This window comes from Salmo salar, chromosome 13, assembly GCF_965601325.2.
Source record: "Salmo salar chromosome 13, fSalSal1, whole genome shotgun sequence".
Classification (NCBI taxonomy): domain Eukaryota; kingdom Metazoa; phylum Chordata; class Actinopteri; order Salmoniformes; family Salmonidae; genus Salmo; species Salmo salar.
Window position 1 is genome coordinate 21,005,763 of NC_138303.1, and position 19,990 is coordinate 21,025,752.

General features: G+C 43.7%; 1 protein-coding gene across 1 annotated transcript in view; it reads right to left on the bottom strand.

Annotated features, from left to right (window-relative positions):
* Window positions 1–990: 990 nt before the first annotated feature.
* The window catches only part of prpf6 (PRP6 pre-mRNA processing factor 6 homolog (S. cerevisiae)), a 31,964-nt gene continuing 12,964 nt past the window's right edge, over window positions 991–19,990 (bottom strand). The window contains exons 7-21 of the mRNA XM_014134697.3: window positions 18,471–18,565; window positions 18,217–18,373; window positions 17,661–17,823; window positions 12,835–12,953; window positions 12,465–12,683; window positions 11,318–11,440; window positions 10,984–11,105; window positions 10,206–10,344; window positions 9,940–10,059; window positions 6,890–7,066; window positions 6,473–6,606; window positions 6,277–6,368; window positions 5,068–5,182; window positions 1,795–1,921; window positions 991–1,702 (exon numbers count right to left, since the gene is read on the bottom strand). Coding sequence (XP_013990172.1) covers window positions 1,550–1,702; window positions 1,795–1,921; window positions 5,068–5,182; window positions 6,277–6,368; window positions 6,473–6,606; window positions 6,890–7,066; window positions 9,940–10,059; window positions 10,206–10,344; window positions 10,984–11,105; window positions 11,318–11,440; window positions 12,465–12,683; window positions 12,835–12,953; window positions 17,661–17,823; window positions 18,217–18,373; window positions 18,471–18,565 — 2,055 coding nt within the window. The 3' untranslated portion in view covers window positions 991–1,549. The remainder of the gene's footprint in view (window positions 1,703–1,794; window positions 1,922–5,067; window positions 5,183–6,276; window positions 6,369–6,472; window positions 6,607–6,889; window positions 7,067–9,939; window positions 10,060–10,205; window positions 10,345–10,983; window positions 11,106–11,317; window positions 11,441–12,464; window positions 12,684–12,834; window positions 12,954–17,660; window positions 17,824–18,216; window positions 18,374–18,470; window positions 18,566–19,990) is intronic.

The following is a 19,990-nucleotide window of genomic DNA, read 5'->3' on the forward strand; positions in this document are numbered from 1 at the left end:
GTGGTCTGAGGGAGGTGTTTGCCTGGATCATTTCTCTTGGAAGAATAGTGTCGCATCCCTCCAATAGAGTTCCAGACAGTTGTAGAATCTATGCCAAGGGGCATTGAAGCTGTTCTGGCTCGTGGTGTCCCAACGCCCTATTTACAGACTTTATGTGGATGTTTATATTGGAGGGATGCAGTTACTAAGGTAACACATGGAATTGTTTTAAGATGGCCATACCATGGATCATTTAGCTATTTGATTTTGAAGTTTAGGACCCCTTTAGGTATCAAAATAACTGTAAATAAAATATTGAATAACACATTGAGAAATGGCAAAAGACAGCCAAAAATGTATCATAAGGAATACGAGTTTGAAGAGTGTCATATCTAGGAGATAAGAAAGTTCAGGAAATATGACACATTTAACCACTTACTTTTGTTGCCACAAAACTACCTCCATACTTCGTGGTTTGTATGGGTTCCCTTCACACGAGTCCTGTGACACTTGTGGGGGTCGTAGACTAAAACAGAGAACGCCATTGTGTTCATGGGTGTCTCCTCTTTCCAGAGGGGTCATAATAGTTTGTAAGCCAAACGTTTGTGTGAGAATACCAATTTTTGGGACGTCTAGTGGTCTGACAAACACTGCTGTAGCTCGGCCACATTCCACTGCAGATGTAAAAGGCTGACACTCGGATGCTGTGGATTGAGACAACACATGCAAAAACTTATATCTCTAGTTTAAACTAATGGATTTTGATGGCGATTTTTTAAATGTTACTTAGATTGACGCACAGGTGCGTCAATAGACTCTTAAATTAACTTTGCACTGTTGGAAAAGGACCCGTAAGTAAGCATTTCATTGTTAGTCTACACCGGTTGTTTATGAAGCATGTGACAAAAAATGTGATTTGATTTCCTTTACTTTGGCAGTTACCTGTATGTGATCTTTGAGCTGACTCATCTCACCATCATTGTCATGCCACAAACAGATCTTGGAAGATGCTTGTTTTCTCAGTTTGTTGTTTATTGAGGAATCCTCCGGAGCGGTTTTAAACAGTTGTAAGACATACACAAGCAGTAAATCATAACTAACTATTTACGGTGTATATCTCGATCAAGCAAATTAGAGGAGTAAAAAAACAATACCATGGTCAAATTAATGGTCGCATTAACTTCTTTACAGAGCTGGTATCAGGTAACTTCGTCTGCTCCAAGAATACCCTTGCAGATTCAATTGAAGGACATTATATTTCACAATTCCATAAAAAATGAAGTTCAATAAAATATCCTGTTTTCATTTTCCCAACAGCAATGTGCTTTAAAAAAAACTCTGCATACATTGTATAACACTGTAAATATGCAAATATTCTGTACTAATAGTGAACCATAGTCCACTCCTCAGCCCAGGCAAGTGTGTGTCCAAAGACTGCAATTATGCTGTTACTCCCTACCACAGACTTTGAAAGGAGAGAACTTGAGGTGTGTGTCACTGGTTAATGGACAGAGGGGCATGGAGCCATAGAAACAGATCCATAACACACACAGTGTCTGCCTGTCCAACTTTAGAAGGTGTTTTTTATCTTGGAGGCGACCTGTGTGAGGATCTCTCCTATCTTCTTCTGCCAGTAGAGGACATGTTTGGACTCGGCACACCACAGCTCCCCGTGACGCGGCTCAGCGTTCTCACAACGCTTACGCACCTCTTCCTGCTGTTCCTATAGGGGACACAGAGAGAGAGAGAGGATGTGAGACACCATAGAACAACACAGAGCCTCCCACACACATACAAGCTCATTCACACACAGACCTCAGTGCCGTGTTGCATCTCAAACTTGTAGAAGAGGGCCCAGGCGTCTCCCAGGTCTGGCTCAATCTTCACTGTCCTCAGGAACCACTCTCTGGCCTTAGTGATCTTACGCTCGCTCCAGAACAGCCTGCAAAACACACACACACACACACACACACACACACACACACACACACACACACACACACACACACACACACACACACACACACACACACACACACACACACACACACACACACACACACACACACACACACACACACACGAACGAGCTGGTTACTGCCAGATTACGACTAATATGTTGACAGAGTGAAAGCAAGAGAGAGCGAGGGAGAGTTTAACCTACTGAAGGAATGAAAGCAGAGCGAGGGAGAGTTGAACCTACTGAAGGAATGAAAGCAGAGCGAGGGAGAGTTGAACCTACTGAAGGAATGAAAGCAGAGCGAGGGAGAGTTGAACCTACTGAAGGAATGAAAGCAGAGCGAGGGAGAGTTGAACCTACTGAAGGAATGAAAGCAGAGCGAGGGAGAGTTTAACCTACTGAAGGAATGAAAGCAGAGCGAGGGAGAGTTGAACCTACTGAAGGAATGAAAGCAGAGCGAGGGAGAGTTGAACCTACTGAAGGAATGAAAGTTTTAAGTTTCAAGTTGTAATGTCACATGCACAAGTCTTTCTTGCAAACTCAAAACCCAACAATGCAATAATTAATAACAACGTAATACTAGAAAAAAAACATGAAGAACACAATAAGTAAGCAAGCAAGCATACTATATACAGGGTCAGTTCCAATACCATATTTACAATGTGCTGGGATACTGGAGTGATGGCAGTCAATATGTACAGTACCAGTCAAGAGTTTGGACACACCTACTAATTCAAGTGTAGAATAATAGTGAAGACATCAAAACTATGAAATAACACATATTGAATCATGCAGTAACCAAAACGAAGTGTTAAACAAATGAAAATATATTTTATATTTGAGATTCTTCAAAGTAGCCTCCCATTGTCTTGATGACAGCTTTGAACACTGCACCGGTACCACTTGCCGTGTGGAAGCATAGAGGATAGTCTACGGCTTGGGTGGTTGGAGTCTAACAACTTTCAGGATATTTCTAACACACAGCCTGATATAGATGTCATGGATCTCGGCCCCAGTGACGTACTGAGCTGTCCGCACCACCCTCTGTAGCGCCATGCGATCGAGGGCGGTGCGATTGGCACACCAGGCATTGATGCAGCCACTTAAAATACTCTCAATAGTACAGCTGTAGAAATTTGAGGATACGAGGGCCCATGCCAAACTATTTCAACCTCCTACAGCCTTTCCCGTTGTAGCCAATCAGCTCCTTGGTCTTACTGACGTTGAGGGAGAGGTTGTTGTTCTGGCACCACACTGCCAGGTTACTGAGCTCCTCCCTGTAGGCTGACTCATCGTCACCGGTGATCAGGCCTACCACCGTCATGTCGTCAGCAAACTTGATGATGGTGTTGGAGTCGTGCCTGGCCATGCAGTCGTGGGTGAACAGGGAGTACAGGAGGGGACTAAGCACACACCCATGTGGGGCCCCTGTGTTGAGGGTCAGCTTGGCAGAGGTGATGTTGCCTCCCCTCACCACCTGGGCTCGGCCCATCAGGAAGTCCAGGAACCAGTTGCAGAGGGAGGCGTTCAGACCCAGAGTCCTAAGCTTGGTGACGAGCTTGGAGGGGACAATGGTGTTGAACGCTGAGCTTTAGTCAATGAACAGAATACTCACATGCGTTTTCCTCTTATCTAGGTGGGTTAGGGCAGTGTGGAGAGAAATGTAGATTGTGTCATATATAGATCTGTTGGGGTGGTATGCAAATTGGAGTGTGTCTAGGGTCTCTGGGATGGTTGAGTTAACGTGTGCCGTAACCAGCCTCTCAAAGCACTTCATGATTACAGAAGTGAGTGCTACAGGGCGGTAGTCAATGTGCGAGATCACCCAATCCTCTGGGTTGGTGAGGGCCCTCACACCCGACACAATGTTGTTGTTGTCAAAGCGTGCATAAAATGCATTGAGTTAGTCTGGTAGAAAGGCATCGTTGGGCAGATCACGGTGAGGTCATCCTTTGCAATCCGTAATGGCCTGTAGCCCCTGTCACATGCGGCGGGCGGCGGAGCCTGTGTAGTATGATAGTCCTTTGGCTCGTTTGATGACTGAGGAGGGCATAGCGGGACTTCTTAGTCGTTCCGGTCCTTGGCCGTAGCCTCAGGGTTGTCTACGATAGCGCTGTGTGTGGTAGCCTTGGCCTTTAGTTTAGCACCAATCTCAGTGTTAATCCAGGGCTTTTGATTGGGAAGCAGCGAACCCTCACCGTGGGGCAACGTCGCCGATACATTTTCTAATGAAGAAGTGTGCCGGAGGTGGTTAGGTCGTCAATGTTGTCGGTGGAGTCTCTAAACATATTCCAATCAGTACTAGCAAAGCAGACCTGTAGCATAATCTTTGATTCTGGTGACCATTTCTTAACTGAGCGTGTCACGGGTACTTCCTGTTTGAGTTTCTGCTTGTAAACAGGAAGCAGGAGAACGGAGTCATGATCTGATTTGTCGAATGGCGGATGAGGAAGGGCCTTACATGCTTGCTTGTGGGTAGAATAATAGTGGTCTAGGACTTTATCACCCCTAGTGTCGTTGGAGATGTGTTGATGGAAGTTGGGCATCACGTGTTTTCGTGATAGGAATTAATATCGCCGACAACCAGAAAAGCACCCTCTGGATATAGGTTTCCTTGCTGGTTTACAGCCTTGTACAGTTCGTTAAGGGCCGGCTTGTTATTTTTCTTATCCCGAGGTGAAATGTATACAACATTCACGACAACAGCTGAAAACTCCCTCAGGAGATAGAAGGGTCAGCATTTGACCATCAGGAATTCCAAGACGGGTGAACAGTGGGTGGACACTTCCATCGTGCTGGAGTTAGAGGCAAACCCCTCCCCCCCTTGATTTCCCCTGACTCCACTGTCCTGTCCGCCTGGTGAATGGAGAATCCATTGAGTTGGATAGTCATGGGGGGTGTCTTGTCCGAGAGCCATGTTTCAGAAAATCAAAGAACATTGCAGTTTCGAGAGCAGAGGGAGAGTTGAACCTACTGAAGGAATGAAAGCAGAGCGAGGGAGAGTTTGTCCTACTGAGACAGTACAAAGTGGAAGGTGGTCATAGAGAAGATAAGAGGAGGGGTGGGGGGAGTTTGTGAGAGAAAGAGTGACAGATTAATGTTCTGTAGTTTGGTAGTGTGTGTCGTACTTGGCCACGGCTAGCAGGACGTGGGGGTCGTGTTCACACTTCTTCAGAGCATCAACACTCTTAGTCTTCCTCTGGGGCCGTGCCTCCAGAAACACTGCCTCAGCCCACAGGATACCTACAGAAAGACAGAGATATATGTAAATAGAATATGTAAGAGTATTTTCTCCACCCTGAACTGTTTTATGTTGAACTGATGATCATGACTAAATATAGACATACTTAAAATAGACATAGTTAAAACACAAACAACTTTAACCTTCTGATGTCTGAGGACTAAACCATGTCAACTGAGTAAATACATTCGAATTCGGTTTTATTTACACTTCACTAGCTAGGTTTCCAACCAGTTGGCGACAGGTTTTCATGCGAATATTCTAAAATCCACATAAATACAACATTTCTCACTGGAGATGTTTACATCATCAAATTGACTTGTTGCGGATAAAAGGCTGTGCATGAGGACGTAATGCACATACAAATTACTTGTGCAGTTCAATTCCTATATACTGAATAAATAAATCTAATGTAAATGGGTTTCCATCGCATTTTCAACTCTACTGATGGGTTTGTAAAAAAAATATTGTTGCGTTAAATAGCAAATGTGCCCAGCAGCTCGAAGATACAGCATACTACATGATGAGATCATTATTATTTTGTTTTGTCAAAACGGCAGTCAAGCATCGATCATCACGTCACCAGAAAAAGACCCTCAAAATGGATTGGAAAGGATCATCAAGCTCATCTTGCACTTTCACCACCCTGTGAAGTTCATCGTAACTTATTTCATCTGTAGTCTAATAAAGTGTATGTTTTCCAGACGAAACGGAGTGGAAAGACCACACACCATAACATCACGTGACTCCAAGTTCACGTCAAAATGGTTATTATATCCATATTTGCGCATAAAGGCATTTCCGCCGCCATTTCACAAAAAGATCCCACCTTGTCTAGAGTATTGTTTTGTCGACATTTGGAAAGTTTCCCGACACATTTGCTGTTTCCATCAGGTCTGTCATGATATTATCTATCCGACGTGTACTTTACTCGCATAAAAATGTTAGATGGAAACCTGGTTTAGGTGAGTAAATACATCTCATATTCTCAGACAGTGAGACCTAGCTAACTGGGACAATCACCACCTGGATCTAGCAGACTAAAAAGACTGAGAATTGCTTTCCATCACACACACATTGTGACTGACTGTCTTACCTGAGTTGGGGCACTCTTGTAGGGCTTTAGCCATCAGTGTGTTGGCGATGTTCTTCAGCCCTGCCCTGAACTCCAATCTCACCGACTCCAACCTGACAACACATACACACAAGGTACTGTGTATGCATCAACCAGTTTGTGTGTTTAAGAGGGTGTGTGTGTGTGTGTGTAAGCGTAATGCGTCTGTATATCTCACCATAGGTCTGGGCTCTGTGGGTTCTTGAGGCGTGATTTCTCCAGAATGGATCTGGCCCTGGTCAGCTGGCCAACCCTCTCCTCCAGACGAGACAGCAGCAGCCACAGGGACATGGAGTGGGGACACTTCTTCAGCTGCCCCCCCCCCCCCACACACACACACACACACACACACACACACACACAGAGTGTTAAGATGAATCAGTGTTAAACACATCTGTTTTAAGACCGGATCAATAACTGGGCAACATTGAACTTCAGATAGCCTACTGTCTCTCTAGCTATATGAATGTATTCAGATATCTCTCATCATCCAGAATGCCCGCTCCTGTTTTCACGTCCAATCTCCCTTCCACCTCTCTCACCCCCTGGTTATAGGCCTCCTTGGCCTTCTCTCTCCCTCTCTCCCATTCCTCACCCCCTGGTTGTAGGCCTCCCTGGCCTTCTCGTTGTGCTCAGACTGCTCCTCTATCTGTCCCCTCATCATCCAGAGCTTGGGGAAGTCCTCGTAGTGTTTAAGAGCCTCGGTACACAGCTCGTGGGCCGCTTCGATGTTCCCCAAAACCCACTCCAGCTTTACTGACTTCATAAACACCTGCAATGGGACAAACACACACTCTGTGAATACATTTTTCATCTTAGTCATTACATTAGAACACTCTTACTCTCAGCAACATTCCATTCTGAATAAAATCTTGCAGAAGAAATAGCATTGAACAAATACATTTTTGGTGGCAAGACATCAGAGAACCATTTGAAATGTAACTAATATCATGTTAATGCTGCCAGGTGCAACATCCTGAAGCCTAGCCTGGGTGTTTCTACCTTCAACAACACCACATTGTTACTTTATCTGGCAAGGCAATGCTATGATCTCCTGGAGACAGACAGCACATTGGCAGTTTCCCATCCAGTTGTGAATCTAGCAAGCCTGGGCATGGATGCATGGATAACACACCATTACCGTCACATAATACTTCCTCCCAAGTCTGAGGTCAGGTCCATCTCACCAATTGCTGCTGTTCTACCTGACCGAGAAGCAACCCCTACACACCTAGCACAGCCAGCAGCTTCCAGATTCACATTTCCCCTGATAGTAAATGACTGAGGAAACTGTGTGCGTGTGTGTGTGTGTGTGTGTGTGTGTGTGTGTGTACACTATGTTATCTATATACCCACTGGGCCATTCTGACAAGACAAATGAGTTTGGAAATATCCCCCTGGGGCTTTCGTTCTCTTTCACCCGACACTGATGTTGAGGTTGTGCAAACTGGAAGATGGATGACTGTAGGACTCGCTCTAATTCAGCTCTTTGTATCCATAGGAGTCTTGGCTGAGGCTAACAGTTAAAGGTTATGGCTAAATTTGATCACACTTGTTTTCCCAGAGAATTGTCTTGCGCCACAGGAAATATAAACTTGTAGTGTAATTTCAAAAGTTTGTAATTTCCACTTAAATTGCCCGACTTGATTTTCCCTAACAAAAAATGTATTAACCCCTACAAAAATGTCCATTAATTATAATCCACGTGTCTTGTAGCTGCAGGATTATTTTCCTGCGGTGAGAAACTGGTCGAATTAAGACTTGACATCTGTACAGTGGAGCAGCAGGATATTGTCCTCTGTCCCTCCTCCTCAACTAAAGTTCCGGTCGAGGCTCACACGTGAACCAGACTCAAGCATCATATTATATATCCTCTATCACACATCCGCTCATTCCTACCCATACACAACCCAGGGTTTCCGTTAGGAAAATGCGGCGCCGGACAACATGACCGGGAAGATTTTAATTCACCGGCCATGACAGAAATCACTTTTAGATTATGGTAATAGATCTTAACAGACCGCGGAACTCATGTAATGAAGGAGACAAAACATAATTTTCAAACATTTGTCAAAATGCAATTCGCTGGGAAGATGGCATTCTAACCAGTGCACCTGATAGCAGTGTGACAGAGATGAAAATCTGTTAAAAAAAAATATAGAAAGAGGAGGAATCGAAAGATGCAACAACTACGATGGGTTGCTAATATGACTAGGATTGTGCCTTTGGCTTGTGGACAATTAAAGAAAATTGATATGAAAACCAATAGAACAGGAGAGAAATGACATAGTGGTGGGTCCAATAGAACAGGAGAGAAATGACATAGTGGTGGGTCCAATAGAACAGGAGAGAAATGACATAGTGGTGGGTCCAATAGAACAGGAGAGAAATGACATAGTGGTGGGTCCAATAGAACAGGAGAGAAATGACATAGTGGTGGGTTTAATAGAACAGGAGAGAAATGACATAGTGGTGGGTTTAATAGAACAGGAGAGAAATGACATAGTGGTGGGTCCAATAGAACAGGAGAGAAATGACATAGTGGTGGGTCCAACAGAACAGGAGAGAAATGACATAGTGGTGGGTCCAACAGAACAGGAGAGAAATGACATAGTGGTGGGTCCAACAGAACAGGAGAGAAATGACAGTGGTGGGTCCAACAGAACAGGAGAGAAATGACATAGTGGTGGGTCCAATAGAACAGGAGAGAAAAGGCATAGTGGTGGGTCCAATAGAACAGGAGAGAAATGACATAGTGGTGGGTCCAACAGAACAGGAGAGAAAAGGCATAGTGGTGGGTCCAATAGAACAGGAGAGAAATGACATAGTGGTGGGTCCAACAGAACAGGAGAGAAATGACAGAGTGGTGGGTCCAATAGAACAGGAGAGAAATGACATAGTGGTGGGTCCAATAGAACAGGAGAGAAATTACATAGTGGTGGGTTCAATAGAACAGGAGAGAAATGGCATAGTGGTGGGTTTAATAGAACAGGAGAGAAATGACATAGTGGTGGGTCCAACAGAACAGGAGAGAAATGACATAGTGGTGGGTCCAATAGAGAAGTAAATGGAAATAAATGTGCCAAATGTATATAATTACTCCTATACATTATACATAAAATAAAATATTGAAAAAACTTCACCAGAAAGCATGACTTGGCCAGAGGAATCGAGGATCATTAGTTTCTTTAAAAAGAATTACTGTTGATCGTTTCAAATTACAAGCTTGTAGGCCTATGTCTATTTGGGAAGCCTGCGGTGCGAGTGGCAATAGGCCTAGATGATTACTGAGCTGCGGCTGTCAGTGAAAAACATCTAAGCACGCATAGAAACTAAAAAGTTATTATTGAAATGAAACTGCTCCATGAAAAGGCACATAATGAGAATCTTACCTGGCACACAGTGCACCAAATGGTTTAACATGCGATTGCATTTAGAATTGTTGCGCAATGAACAGGCTTATATAAAAGTGCATGTTTTCCTCCATCAGGAGAAATCCCACTCAAAATAGGCTCTGTATGCTGGGCGCGTATAATAGTTGTGTTGGATGAATAAGATACATAATGACTAACGAAAAAAGGCCAATTTCATCCCCCCCCCCCCCCCCCCACACACACACACACACACACACACACACACACTCACCCTGGCAGTAGGAGCACTGCTGCGGGCCTTGGCCAGTAGTCGACGTGCTCTCTCATATTCATTATTCTCAGACTCCAACTTCACAGCAGCCAGCCAGATCTCCTCACTGTTAGGGTTAGCCTGGACACAGACAGATAGGAGGAAGGGTGTTTTACTTCCACCAAATGTTGGTTTGCACTCTGCTGTGTACCCTGTTGTTATAAAGAAAGATACTGTTGGAATAAGCATGTTTACTCCAGCTAGCAAGCTCATTGTTCCTCTCTCACCTGGAAGGCCAGAGCCAGGATGCTGCGGGCAGCAGGCACGTCCTCAGCCAGCCACTTAGACTTGGCCCCCATCAGCCATAGCACCTCAGCCTTGGGACAGTGAGCCACTGCCCTCTGCAGCAGCGCCTCCAGAGACTCCCTGAGGGGGGGTGGATAGTGGACAGTGAAGTAAAAGGGTGCATCATGGAGAGATAGAAAGGGAGAGAGATGTGGGTAAAGACAGAGGGAGGAGAAAGGAAAGAGAGATTGAATAAGTAATGGTGAGAAAGTGTGAGGACAGGCATGCTTTGAAATCGTGATTGATCATAACTAACCGTATGGGTTTGGTTAGCTAAGCTAGCAAGTCTGTTTGTTACCAAGGCAACTATTGTCGTTATCTAGTAACCTTGCTAGCTACTTCAGTGGATGTTAAACACATTTCTCCCTGCAAATGAACACATTTCTAGCAGTAAATTTGTTAAATTACTGCCATGGTATAAATTGGATAATCAACTTGAGGCTCTATGCGTTCTCTGGAAAATATTGCAACACCGTGGAAGATTAGTTCCACTTCGCTAATGCGTTCCACGTCCCTTATTATTTTCCAGAGAACGCATAGCCCCTCGTTGATTCCTTATATAAATAATTACTATTTTACATACATTAAATGAATGCAAAGCAACTAATGAAATTGACTGGCTTCTATTGAATCATTTGCCAATGACAACGTGCCACAGTGACGATATCTACTTAGAAACAATTACAATCAATAGGTACAGGCATTCAATTCAACACACACCTGGTGCCGTGGTTCTTCTCGAAGTAGGCAGCGCGGAGCCACACACTCTTCTTGCTAGGGAACATCTGCAGGGCGTGGGCATAGATGGCACGGGCACACTCCAGAGCCCCATGGGACACACACTGAAATAAAAAGTCATTAGAGATAATGTATCAAACAATGGACATGCCATATGTGTCTAATATAAACTGAGTATCTCGATATTAGATCCAGGGGGATCGCGATATTAGATCCAGGGGGATCGCGATATTAGATCCAGGGGGATCGCGATAATAGATCCAGGGGGATTGTGATATTAGATGATAAGGAATGGGTGAAAGGTCATCATGCTTACACTCTCGGCATCCTCCATCCAGGTGTGTTTACAGTCCTCCTCCTCAATGCCGATGCCAATAACCGCCCGGATCACCGCCTGGCACGTTGCCACGCTGCCAGCTTTATCACATTCCTCTGCATCCTGGAGAGGAGGGGGGAGAGGCAGAAAGAATGGGTTGAGCGAGGACAGGACAGAGAGGGGTACGGACAGGAGGGAAAATGAAAAGACGAGGGAGGGAAGAGAAGAAGAATCGGGAGAAAAGTTTGAAAGGGAGAGGGGGAGTTGAAAGGAAGGACAGGAGGGAGGAGAGAGAGCGAGAGAGAACCACAGGCAAGCCAGTGGAATGCTGGAGCAACTACAGAGTGATTTATGTGAAAACGTCCCCACGTCCTTTAAAAAAAAACAACCAGGGATCCTCAACCATTTATAGATGGATTTATGGGCGGCTAGGGCTTCAAAACTGTACTGGGGAAAAAACATGACATGATCTCTTTCTTTTGAGTTGAATCAAGCCAGTGTTTGATCTGGCTCTGCAGTGCCAAACCCATATGCTTAATATTATCCTTGTGTACTCCAATATACCTCCCATGCCTGTTCCAGAGAACTGTTGATGGACCACTTCACTTTAGAGCCAAGAAAATAGTAAAAACAAGGAAAAAGAAAACAAAGAAATAAATCCGACAGATAATTGCAATCCAACGCTTGGTTGCACAACAATAAGAGCAAGTTGAACAGAGGTGAAATGCACAGAGGTCAGAAAGACATCAGTCACCTACCTGCAGGAAGTGACACACACACACCGTGCAAAGTGTTTGAGTGCTCCACTTGTTTTGTGCTGCAGTGATTAAATAAGATGGACGAGACAGTTGTTCCAAATGACTCTGGCATGCCAGCACCTCTGAAGAGAGGAAGTGACTATAGTATCCTTTTACAGAGTGGAGTCAAGGGCAACACAGGCATGATTTGAGTAAAGGGTGAAGGGACTTGTCAACATTAGACGTTTTGAAAATGCTGGGGTGAAGCGGAAGGCTTTTGGATAATGGCTGCAGGAGACTGTTGTTTATTCAGGAAAATAACAGGAGCTGGAAGTGGTTCACATCACTTTGTGCTTTGCAGCACACTGGTGATTCCTGCTCTAAATTCTCACACACTTTCTCCTTCTCACCTGTATCCACTGTTCTCTGTTGATCTCGACCCCATTGGCCCCGAGTGATGTGATGGCTCTGTCAACGATCTTCTCCACCATTTGCGTGTTCCCATTGGCCTCCTCCAGCTTGGCGGCGGTGATCCAGATGTGACGGTCCGTAGGGATGTTCTCACGGGCCTTGTTCAGGACACGCCTGGCATTCTCATAGGTCTCCAACCGCGCCAGTGCCAGCCACAACTACAGAGGTAGAGGGGGCAAGAAGGTGAGGGAAGGGGGTGCAAAAGAAAAGTTGATATTTTGGGATGAGCAGTCAGGGTCAGAATGCAGAAGGTAGAGTTGTATGAGACTCGGTCCTTATGAGAACACTGCACAATATCAATGTGTGTACCTCCACGCTAGTGGGACAGCACTCCACAGCTCTGCTCAGCATGATCCTGGCATCCTCTGGCTCCTCCAGTTCCACAGCAGTTTTCCACAGACGAACTGACTTAGACACATTCTCCAGCGCTGTGGGACACACAGAGAGAGGAGTTACACCTGGGGTTCCCAAACTTTTTTGGTCCGTGAACGAATTGTATAAATGACTGATCGTTTGTTCATTCAACATGGTGGGATCTTTTTGTCTGTAAAATTAATTATGCGTGAAATGGCAGTGGCAATACCTTTATGTGCAAATATTGATATAATAACCATCGTATGGAAGTAAAGTTGGGAGTCATGGGATGACATGGTGCATTTGGTCCTCCCACTGCGACTCAGGAAACTTCACAGGGTGGTGAAAGCCCATGGTATGACCGGAGGAGGCACAAAGGCCATTTGACGCAACAGTTTTGGTGACAAAACTACCGGTAGTTGAAAATGCGACGGATACACATTGAACATTCGATTTTTATTTGGTACATGAAAACTTAAGTGAAAAAGTACATTTTGTGTGCATTGTCATAACGTGACTTTTATCTGCAACAAGTCCGTTTGGTGGAAACACCACTGGTGGGAAAATAAACATTTTCTTTGTGCAGATTTTTTAAGATTCGCATGAAAATTTGTTGCCAGTTGGATGGAAACCTAACTACAGATTATGTTCTTCCCCCCTCATTTTCAAATACGGCGATCCCACATGGGATTTCTGTTAAGTTACAGCCTTCATTTTTCAACAAACTGTAATTTTTGTAGTTACTTAAGTAAATACCTGTAGTCAACTAGTGCAAAATGTTAGGAGATGAAGCAGATTGAGTTCTTCATTTGGTCTGTCACGATTTTACATTATGAACCACCTTAGTTCCCCAGAACAGTTGAGCTAGTCACGTGTTTCTTTGTAAATAGCACAATGGGAGAAAGAGTCCAGGTGTGCATTTGGTTTCACTTGGTAGTTAGTGAAGTGGCTGAATTAATAAGGAGACTTGGCATCATATAATGTTAGCTTTCTGACGTGTTTGAGAAGTCAAAGCTCTTTGGATGAATTATCTGCACAGATGTAACTGCTGCCATCTCCATTTCCTTGTGTTTTTTCTCCCCTCCGTTGTCGGCTCCTGAGGCTTCTACGAGCGATTCCACAGACACAGCGTGTACACCTGCTGCTCCGGAGCCCTTCTTCCTTCAGACAAGCCTGTCAAAACGGCTTTCTCTTATTAACATTTACTTAGAAATGTCCAAACTTCAAACTCGCAAAATGATGTTCGGTAGCTAGAACGTATACATGAATAACTATGAGCTGGATTGCCCGTCTTCGCAATTAGTTTATTTTCATTTGTGCTCGTTAGCATATTTAGCTAGCAGCCACTATACGCCATTACCTGTTCTAATTTGGTAATAGACGCCCAATGTTTCTTTTGTTGCATTTTTAGTGCCCCCTTGTGTACTAATACCGTAAATCCCGACGACGTGACGATATGAAAATCTGGATATTGTCCAACCCTAAAACACAAACATTTCTGCAAAAACATTTCATAGTGTAATCACGGCAATTATCATTTTAATATCAACATATTGCCTCAATCTTCTAGGCACACTGTGATGGATAAATAGATAAGGGTTTTTTATTTCTATGGTGAAATACAGACATGAGCAGCCCAGATATGAAGGGGCTGAACACTTTCAAAGGAAGCAAAACATCCAGTCTCTCAAAGAAGTATGCTGCTGGGAACAGCAATGTGTGTAATAGAGCAGTGCTCTCACCATGACAGAGTGTAAATAGAGGGTGTGTCATGACTAGATGTGTCAATTGGGATAAGAAACAAGGTTCAAGGTTGGGTTCAAACGGAGCCATGGCCTGTTGAATTTTTATTTCCCTCTTCTCTCAGTCTTTCCTTTCCTTCCATCACTAGTCCAAGCTCAAAATTAAGCCTTGTTCACACTGCAGGCCTTAATGATTACATCAGTTTTGTTTTTCAAATCTGTTTTTAAATACTGAGTGACCAATAGAGCCCGGCCGATATGGGATTTTTGGATCCAATTCCAATTTTAGAATGGAAATATTCACAGATTTCTGATATACAGTGCATTTGGAAAGTATTCAGACCCCTTGACTTTTTCCACTTTGTTACGTTACAGCCTCATTCTAAAATAGATTTCTTCATCAATCTACACACAATCTACACACTCATCAATCTACACACAATACCCCATAAAGACAAAGTGAACACAGATTTCTTTGAATTTTTAGCAAATATATATATTTTTTTAAACAGAAATACCTTATTTACATAAGTATTCAGACCCTTTGTTATGAGACTTGAAATTGAGCTCAGGTGCATCCTGTTTCCATTGATCACCCTTGCGACGTTTCTACAACTTGACTGGAGCCCAACAGTGGTAAATTCAATTTATCGGACATGATTTGGAAAGGCGCACACCCGTCAGTGCATAACAGAGCCATGATGTCGAAGGAATTTACCGTAGAACTCCGAGACAGGATTGTGTCGAGGCACAGATCTGGGGAAAGGTACCCAAAAAAATCTGCAGCATTGAACGTCCCTAAGAACACAGTGGCCTCAATCATTCTTAAATGGAAGAAGTTTGGAACCACCAAGACTCTTCCTAGAGCCGGCCGCTCAGCTAAACTGAGCAATCGAGGTCGTATTGCCGCATTGTATCATGTATTTGGATATTTCTGTTAGGGAACACTACCCGGTGAAGTGCGCGTGTGCAATAACGCAATTCGCCCTTGCACTCCTAAAGAATGCATTTTTTTTTTTTTTACTTTGGCAAAGTCTACAAACTTAGTCTACCGTAAATTCCGGACTATAAGCCGCAACTTTTGTCCCAGGATTTGAACCTCGCGGCTTAAACAATGATGCGGCTAATATATGGATTTTTCCCGCTTTCAATTATTTTTTGTTTTTTTTTTAAACATTCTGTGACGTGCTCAGTTTTTTGGCGGCATGAAGCTTTCATTAGACCAATGAAATTGCAGAACGGGTTAAGGTCAAACAACTTTTTTGTTTACTGTTTAGATTAAATCGAGCGCTCTCAAACTTCCCATCATTCTGATTACGGTAGTCATTTTGTCACCCTCATCATGGCAAAGACAAGCAGAAATGCATATGATGCAGCTTTCAAGTCGAAGGTGATTGATCTGGCTGTTGGAAAAGGAAATAGAGCTGCTGCACGGGAGCTTGGTCTTAATGAGTCGATGATAAGACGTTGGCAACAGCAGCGTGAGGAATTGACTCAGTGCAAAAAGACAACTAAAAAGACAACTAGCTCATTTTTTTTTTGTTACAAGCCGTGTTTCGTTAAAGCCTATTTATTTTTGTTACAAGCCGTGTTTCGTTAAAGCCTGTGTAAAGTTAATTTGTTTCAATGTACCGGTAGGCACCTGCGGCTTATAGACATGTGCGGCTTATTTATGTTCAAAATAATATATTATTTTAAATTCAGTGGGTGCGACTTATATTCAGGTGCGCTTAATAGTCCGGAAATTACGGTACTCTTTTTGTAACAGATTCTAGTTTTGGAAACAGAAACTGCATTGAGACCAAATGTTTAATCGATGACAAAATTAGCAAAATATTGGCAAAAATTCATCTTGCTCCATCTTCTCCGACTGCCAGCCACTGGGTTTCCTCTCATCACCATATTTGGTAGTGCGTGGAAAGGCCAACCAGATGCTTCACATTTATACATCCGGTGAAATATCTTGCTCATTGTTCTATCTGTGGTTGGGGTTTAGAGTAGGGACATCCCAAGGATCCCTGATAGCACCATCCCTCAGTGGACATCGTCAAGTCCTCTCACACAGCTAGTTAGCTGGATACCTTGCACTCGTCATGGAAATGGCGATTGGCAAAATGTGAATTAGGACCAGTCCCTACCAAGTGACAGTGACATGTTTTTTTGTGTCTCTGAAAACATTTGAATGATAGAGCTTGAGGAATACCCTTACTAAAGAGCAAATATAACACAACAGATTTCTCTGGCTTCACTAAAAAGCTATAACATTACCACAACTTTGAACTTAGCACAGCACTTACTTTACATTTGGGCATTGCATCCATTGTTTGTCACGACACCCTACCATGACACTTTACGTAACAGTAAACGGCCTGTGCGCATTTTATTGAGCTGGCAAGCTTCTATCCACTCAGCACTCACGGTAGAAGCAATAAGACTAAGAGTTAGTTCACTCTCCTCTCAGACTGGTGTGGATGCGTTGGCCCGATTGGTAGTGTCCAGTCTTACTGTAGCGTGCCAAGGCAAGATAGGCTTAAAGCCATGAGGGACAAATAACGAAATGTACAAAAAGTCAATTTCTTTCAAGAACAGCTTTTATGACGAGCGTTTTCTTTGCATCTTATATTGGTCCTTTTCAATGGATTAAACAACGAAATATCGGCCAATAATATTGGTGAACCGATAAATCGGTCGGGCTCTACTGTCCAGAGAACAGGTTACAAGTGAACAAATCGGATGTGTGTGTGTTCAAGCAGAAGTCATCTGCTGACAATACTACACTAATTGTCATAGTAATGACGGGTGTGGCGCAGTGGTGTAGGCAGATAACTTCCTATCATTCAAAAGTTAGGTAGAAATCTAAGGTGACAACAATGCCTACCATTGGCTGTTCAGACTCCAAGAAAAATAACAGATTCAAATTGGATATGCAAAAAAACTAGATTTGAGTCACTTCAAACTGTCAATGTGAACAAGGCTTTACAGGTCTCAACAAGAACTGGTTTGCACCATTGTAGCTTTGACAGGACACAAACATCTCACCCTTCCTGAGGACGCGTTTCTTGGCCCTGACGTCAGTCTCCAGCTCGGCTGCTCTGATGTAGATGCGGACAGACCCGGGGAGGTGACGCACCGCCTGGGCCACCACTGCCTTGGCAGTGTCCCCTGGCTGCAGCCTGGCGGCCTCCAGCCACACATCCTCACTCTGGGGACAAAACATACCCATTCATCTCACACACATTGCCTGGTTTCACCACTGCCTTGGCTGAGTCACCAGGCTGTAGACTAGCAGTCACATCCATCAATCATTATCACCAATGAGGTGAAGTTTTGGAGCACTATCATTAGTCTGCAGTAATGTGCAGATTACAGCCAGAGACACCTCTAGACTAGACCTATCTATCATCTAATACAGGGTAATTAGGCCAGACCATTTTTAATGTCTGGAACTCTAAGCAGGCCAGCACAGACACTGACTGGTGGAGAAATGGAATACCTCATTTAAAACCTAAAAAGTGAGCACACAAATATACAGATAAGCATCATGGGAAGCAAGAAGTGTACTTTGAAAAGATACTTTACAGTTTGTATATGTTACCTTGGGACACATCTCAGTGCCCTTCATGATGAGGTTCCGGGCCACCTGTAGTTTCCCTGTGACCTCCTCCAGCCTGGCCGAAGCAATCCAGGCAGGTGGGTGGTGGGGGTTGGTCTCCCTCACTGACTTCAGCAGCAGACGGGCCTTCTTAATGTCACTGCACATTCACAAGAAGACAGTCAACAATACAGCCAAAAATATAGATCAGCAACAAATGTGTGTTCGTAGCTAAGTTTATTCTCTGGGCCACTCACCTGATGTCTCCTCCATGCGTGGGGATCATAGAGTTTAGGTCAGTGAGATAACCTTTAGGGTCCACCACCGTCTGTCCACTCACAGAGTCAGACACCTGAGAGGAGAGAGTTGGAGATCAGCACAGATATACAAAACAGGAAGTTATACTGGGGATCACATGCTTACTGGAGACTTTCGATACCATCTGACCAGTCCCTTCCATAACATATACAGTGAGCTCAAAAAACTAATTGGGACAGAGACACATTTTTTGTTGTTTTGGCTCTGTACTCCAGCACATTAGATTTGAAATGATACAATGAATATGAGGTTAGTGCAGACTGTCAGCTTTAATTTCAGGGTATTTTCATCCATATCGGGTGAACCGTTTAGAAATTACAGCACTTTATGTACATAGTTTTGGGGCGGCAGGTAGCCTAGTGGTTAGAGCGTTGGGTCAGTAACCGAAAGCTTGCTAGATCGAATCCCCGAGCTGACAAGATAAACATCTGTCATTCTGCCCCTGAACAAGGCAGTTAACTTCTCTAGGGTAGGGGGCAGTATTTTCACGGCCGGATGAAAAACGTACCCAAATTAAACGGCCTACTACTCGGGCCCAGGAACTAGAATATGCATATTATTAGTAGATTTGGATAGAAAACACACTGAAGTTTCTAAAACTGTTTGAATGATGTCTGTGAGTATAACAGAACTCATATGGCAGGCAAAAACCTGAGAAAAATCTAACCAGGAAGTGGGAATTCTGGCGCTTGTAGTCCTTTCAAGTCATTGCCTATCGAACACACAGTGACTTAGGGTTCATTTTGCACTTCCTAAGGCTTCCACTAGATGTCAAAAGTTGTTTATGATGAGGCGTCTATGATGAACAGAGAGCGAACAGAGGAAGTTGGAAGTTGTTGACTCAGTAAAGTACTGGCGGTCATTGGCGCGCTTTCACGCGAGAGTTAGCTGTGTTCCAAAACGTTTTTCAAGACATTGCAATTGTCCGGTTGGAATATTATTGAAGTTCTAAGTGAAAAAGGCCCTAAAGATTGATGCTATACAACGTTTGACATGTTTGAACGAACGTAAATATAACTTTTTTTTACTTTTCGTCGTGACATTTTCCGCGCGCTTCCTACACTTGGAGTAGCTAACTGAACGCGCTAACAACAAGGAGTTATTTGGACATAAATTATGGACTTTATCGAACAAAACAACATTTATTGTGGACCTGGGATTCCTGGAAGTGCCTTCTGATGAAGATCATCAAAGGTAAGTGAATATTTCTAATGCTATTTATGATTTTAGATGACTCCAAAATGGCAGGTATCTGTATTGTGTAGTGTATTTTTCTGAGCGCAGTACTCAGATTATTGCAAAGTGTGCTTTCCTCGTGAAGCTTTTTTGAAATCTGTCACAGCGTTTGCATAAAGGAGATGTTCATCTATAATTCTTTGAATAACAGTTTAATATTTTATCAACGTTTATGATGAGTATTTTTGTAAATTGTTGTGCTGATTCACCGCCAGTATTGGAG